The 6,000-nt window shown below is 33.5% G+C and overlaps 1 protein-coding gene across 1 annotated transcript; it reads left to right on the top strand.

The window, feature by feature from the left end:
- Positions 1-455: 455 nt before the first annotated feature.
- LOC124371423 lies at positions 456-3,759 on the top strand. The gene is made up of 2 exons (XM_046829755.1): positions 456-1,028; positions 3,671-3,759. The coding sequence occupies exons 1-2, from the start codon at positions 782-784 to the stop codon at positions 3,730-3,732; spliced, it is 309 nt and encodes a 102-aa protein (XP_046685711.1). The 5' UTR covers positions 456-781; the 3' UTR covers positions 3,733-3,759.
- Positions 3,760-6,000: the final 2,241 nt, after the last annotated feature.

The raw sequence follows: 6,000 nt of genomic DNA, 5'->3' as shown, positions 1-6,000 counted from the left end.
ACGTCAGAGTACTGGTTCTCTGGAAATCTTGACTGGCTGAATCATCACGAGGCCACACCCGTTGGCGTTTTTTCACCTGACCCTGAGACTACCTCAATGTCAAGTGAAGAACCATCCTCGACAACCGTAGAGACTTCAACTGTCACCGAGCCAACCACACATCGTCGACTGAAACCTTGACAGCTCACCAAACTACTCATACAGTTTGTTTCGACGAGTTCATCTTCGACTTCAAAGAGTACGAGAGCCAGTGAGAAAACAACTACTTCCACCCTACATCACAGAAGGGAATACCACCGACAAAGGCACGCCTCATGAAAATAGTCACAGCAGCGTAGTCGACACACCTGTTGTAAATAATGTTACAATACCCACAACTGTGGAATATCAGAGTACACCAGTGAAAACTCAATGTCACTGATGGAAGTCCAACAAATTCTACTTCGAAGAGAATGGAGAATATTTTGACAAACAAGACAAAAATTCAACCTTAAAACCTGAAGGAGGCGTTGAAATAAATAACGAAGAACATCTAAACATTAATTCTTCATCAGAAGCTGCGGTGAAACCACACGAAAATGATTTGGAAGGACACAATAAAACCACCAATACTTCAAGTTATGAATCCACCACAGTAAAGACCAATAATACTCAGGTAGATGTAGTCAAGCCTCAGGACACCAATTCTACTGAATTCTCTCCACATGGAAAGAATGGTCATACCAATTAATGGATCAAATTATCCCACCGACATTGCCCATGCCTCAACAAAGCAGTGACAATGATAAAAGTGACCATGAAAACACTATTCCAATATGATGATCAGTCAGTAACCACAGTAAAGTCCCACACCATCTTACACGATCCATCAAAGAAATTAACAGATGTGGAAGAGAATACAGTGGTTTATGAAAGCTCAAATAAAAATAAAAACACTATTATTGAAGGTATTGAAAAAGTGACTGAAGAAGAAACATCAGCAGATTCCAATCTTCGGCAAAAAAAGAAACAGTGCCATTTCCACCAAGGTTAGTAAGCATATTTCTATAACATTACTAAACATATATTTATGAATATTTCCAAATTTTTCAGAGTTTAGAAGTAGATGGTTAAAGAAACCTCTATTGTAGTGTATTAAAGTAAAATTGTTTTGTTATATATTTTTTTAAAGTTTTAATTTTTAATATCAGAAGCCATATAAATTTAATTAAGAAGAAACTTGATGAGTTGTTGAAAGTAAATGTTTTTTATGAAGGTAACCTTTGTTGCAGAAATATATTATAATATTACAACTGTTATCCGTAGGCCTTAAAAAAAAAAAACGCTGTTTCGGAGAAGAGGATGAATTTAAAAATTCACTATAAAAACTACTTAAAGGCTGTAAATAAAACTATTCCAAATTTGGCATATTTTATTCATTTATTAATGTATTGAAATTGGATACATTCCAGAAAAGCACAGAAAGTCACAAAATCATTATTTGGGATATTCAGAAATGCAAATGGTTCGGTAATTATAGCTCCAATTATTGAAAATATTTCAAAGGCTGCAAGGAAATCAACAAAAATAGAAGTTGACATGTATTTTGGATCTGTAATGTATATTTGAAAAAGAAAAGAAATAAATAAAGCCATAAACAGGTATAATATAACAATATCATACAGTTATTTATTTATAAATTGTTATCATTATTAGTCAATGAGAATGTGCTGTTCAGTTTTTGAGGTTAACAGCTGAAAAATGTAGTTAAACGAATCAGTTTTGGTACATCAGGAAAATGTTCTTAGTGTGAAGATACTTTGTCTTACTTAGTTACAGGGGCGCACCGACAGAGGGGGGGGGGGTGAATAGGACCAGTCCCCCCAAGAGCATTTTTATTTAAAAATAATCCGATTACCTAATAATATTTTTTTTGCTAAAAAGAACAATTAGCCTATGTCAGCACTTTGAAATCATTCATAATAAAATGTATAAATGCAAACTTTACACGTACTATTTAATATGCAAAATACATTGGCACTACATATATAATAATTCAATTTTGTTCAAAATTTTGTGGTTTCTTGTGGTTTTTAACTGTACCTGGGTACTTTCAGTAACTGAGCACAAAATTTACTCACAGGATAGATAAGTACCGGTACAAAGTATCTGTTACAGTAGTCCCGACGTGATCAGTTTGTCGCAGTAGTGACTGAGTTTCCTGAGCTCTGAGCAATTCTGTACTAGTTTGTTGTTCATTCGTTGTCACGACCAAGGCAATACCGCCCTGGGCGCAGTTGGTTATTTGCGCGCGTTAAAGCAAGCAGTTAACAAAACCTGCTCAATTTAATCTATGGTTGATAATTAAACGTTTTAAATAGTGGTTTTACAAAACCATTACTCAAGATAATGACTCTTAGCTCCATAACATGATCAGTACCGAATTTTGTGAACCGGGTCATGAATAAAAGATAAGATTGGTAATTTAATAACAACTTTATTTTCATACTATTATAAGGTCTAAAACTACATATTCAATTACAGTATACTTGTATAAACATTTGGTCTTAATCAGACCAGAAGCTTCCGAATTATGAATTTTCAAAGTTGTAGTTTGGCTTGAAAAGTGCCGAAAAACCGATATATTTTTTGTTGTTATTCAATATAAAAACTGGAAGATATTTTTAGATATTTTTTTTATATTTTTATATGTAGAAACGCAGAAGTAAACTAACTAAATCTTAATATAACCTCCCGCTATTGTAGCCTATCAGGTTGTTTGTGGTCAAACTTTCAAACTCGTATATCTGTACTTTTTGATTCGAGAGTAGACATCATGAATTTAGCTTTGGTCTTGATTTGTGATTTAAACTTAACTATTTTGTAACAATATTTTGTTAATGTTGATAATTAAACTTAGTTTGAGTTAAATATACTTCATATAAACTGTATTTGTTTTCAGAATATTTGAGTTTTTTTTGTTGTATAAACTCTCTGGTGATGGGTGGTTAGACTATGGTCGGTGGTTTTACTGGTAAACTATAACAATCTGACCTGATGTTTGCCTTCCTTTTATTAGTTCAGAAGTATTATAAAATAACAATTCTAGAAACCCAATATTTTAAAATTTTTATGGGGGAGAGCCCCTGAATCTCACTATATATATCACGGGTTTCTCACATGCTCCCGACTCCCCAGAGTAGATTTTTGGGTGCACCACTGCCTTAGTTATACATAAGATCATTGTAATTTAAATTGCTGTAAAGTATAGCTTGGTTTAATTTTCGATTTGTTTATTGTAAATGGTATAATAACAAGTACTTGAATTATTTATCCACCTCTGAAATACACATTATTGTTTAAAGACACTGTCAGTTATAACCACCATAGTCTGTATTCGTAAATCAGTGATGTATGATCACATGAAGGACTTCAAAAATTATTGTTTGATTACAAAGAGGAATAAAAATGCAAACGTCAAATAAATGTTCTTTCACACTTTCTTCACAACACGATGAGATGCCCACTGAAGTCTGAACATTTGTTAAGAGTTTAAATGAAAGCATTAATCATTTTCCGAACAGTTCTTGTGTCTCTAACCAAAACTGATTGAAAATCGTATACTTGTATTCCTCTATCTTATGTAAATAATCTCCAACCTGAAGCTATTAACTTTTAAAACTTGTTTAAGGTGACATGCAATGCTGTGAAGATGGTTGGGAAACAGGCGGGTCTTGTCATAACAGAAGGTGACCTAGAAGAAATGTCCGACCGACTCTGAAAATAGATGGACTGTGCAAGGTGGAATATTTGGGGCCATGGATTTAAGTTTTGAGCTTCGCAAGAGTATTTGGAAGAGAATCAACTTCAGCTATTTGGTATGTCAAGCGTTTTAAGATCTGTAGTCTAAAGCAAAGAGTTTACAAACAAATTTGTCCTCTGCTTGTCATTGGTTAAACCCCAAACCCAAATTCTACATCTGGTTATCCTGAAATTTGGAATGATCCCATTTGCTCACAACACCACTTGGGTAGTGAGAACAGTTAGTGGAAAGGTTTTCTTGTTATTGATATTTGGCGGAGGGTAAAGGGAGACAAAATCTTCTTTTAGTAAACACAAATTTTGGGATGCCAAAAGGTAAACACTCATTACTACTGTGAGGCATATCCCAAAAGTAAGTGTAAGGCTCTCACGGCTGGAAGGATTTTGTCAAAATGTTAGCTAGCCTGATTCCTCCCCTCTGCAACGTGACCAATTCGAGGTCAGTATGCTAGAACTGTAGATGTGACAATACGTTTAGTGAAAAATTTCAATCTAATCTCCTGCTAAGTGTGAATTACGTGGCACCACCTGTTATCTCGTTTGGAAGGGAAAATTCCAGCTGAGGTTTATAATGAGGTAAAAACTGCATATGGAGACAAAGCTATGAGTTGTAAATGTGTTTTCAAGTGGTGTTTAATAACGGTCATACGTCTGTGCATGATGATCAGAGAGGTGAAAGACCTTCAGTTGTGTCTAAAAAATAATAGAAAATGCAGTTTATAATGATCGCAGATTGACTGTGGATGAACTTTCTGTGTTTAATCTGCAAATTTCCAGATCTCTGCTATACAAAACCATCACAGAAACCCTCGGATATAGGGAAGTTTCCGCAAGGTGGGTCACAAAAACAGTTGACAGATCAACAAGTTAAATAGTGTGGAGGCCGGGCAAGAGTTTTTGAGATGCTACCAACTCCATGTAGATAAATTTCTCTGCCTTCATCGTTTCGTTTAGAATTATGCAGTTTTTACTTCACTATAAATCTCAACCAGAGTTTTTTTCCGTTCCAAATGAGATAACAGATGACACAGCGTAATTTTGCACTTACCGGGAAATTAGATTGACATTTTTTCACATATTGACATGTAGATTGACGGTTCTCAACGTATTTTCCCAGTTTTGTACATAGTTTTATTTTTAATGATTATTAGTTAAATTATCACATCAAAAATAATTCAAAACTCATTGGTAGCAGAAGCTTTCTAATATAACTTTTATTTATTCCACATATAAAATATGGATGCTTAAAACATAGTATATAAATGAGGTTATAAAAAATAATATAAAATTGTCTATGATTTAATTTTGGCTGGTATGGTCAAAAATGATGAACATTTTCTTTCACCAATTTTGGTGTCAGTAATTCTGTTACTTTGAGAAGATTGGGGGTTTTATTTTTAATACAGAGACAGAATTGATGAAAGTTTAATACAGAATATAGTTTAACTGCTCAATATTAAAATAGAAGTTTCATTATCCTTTCCTTCAGGTTATAACAATGCAGGCAGAAGTGTAACTTCTTTCTTAGTTTACTTCTTATTGAGAGCATATTAAATTAGATATGACGTAATAAAGGGACGCTTTGTTTACTTATATTTTAGATTTAAGTTTAAATGATGGTAATAAAGGGCCAATTATGTGCAAGTTTAAAAATAGTAATAAATGTAAAATATACATTATTTATTCATGTCGTTAATAGTAATAATATTGTTATTTTTTAATGTTATATATGCTTAATTTTGTACTTTACTATCTTTCTGCTGGACTAATTGATATTCTATTTTTTCAAATTTGAAGGAACCTCTAAGTGTGACTTTATCCCTGAATAAAAAAACACTGTTCATATTGAACAATTCAGGTTTCAGAATAAAAGTAAAATTTTAATAATGTTTATGATATTAGTTCCTTCTTATATGGGTTATTCTGTCAACAGCATGGAATTCACCTTCTGGGGAATCTGCTGCAGGCGTCGGCTGTAGCTGACTTCTGGGATGTGGATTATAACGTCAACAGTCCTTGGGCGCTAGAGATCATTCATGCCATCACCTCACACTTCAATTACACCATGAATCCTGTTGTTGTAAGTTTGTCGATCATCTCCGTATACAAGGGGTTGACTAGCAATAACAATATTTACTTATGAAGTATAAAAGCAAAATAAAATATAAACAAGATACAAAACCTTTTGTACAATCGACA

This window comes from Homalodisca vitripennis, unplaced genomic scaffold, assembly GCF_021130785.1.
Source record: "Homalodisca vitripennis isolate AUS2020 unplaced genomic scaffold, UT_GWSS_2.1 ScUCBcl_1408;HRSCAF=4990, whole genome shotgun sequence".
NCBI classification, from domain to species: Eukaryota; Metazoa; Arthropoda; class Insecta; order Hemiptera; family Cicadellidae; genus Homalodisca; species Homalodisca vitripennis.
Note: the sequence above shows the minus strand (reverse complement) of the source record. Positions and strands in the feature narration are given on the sequence as shown.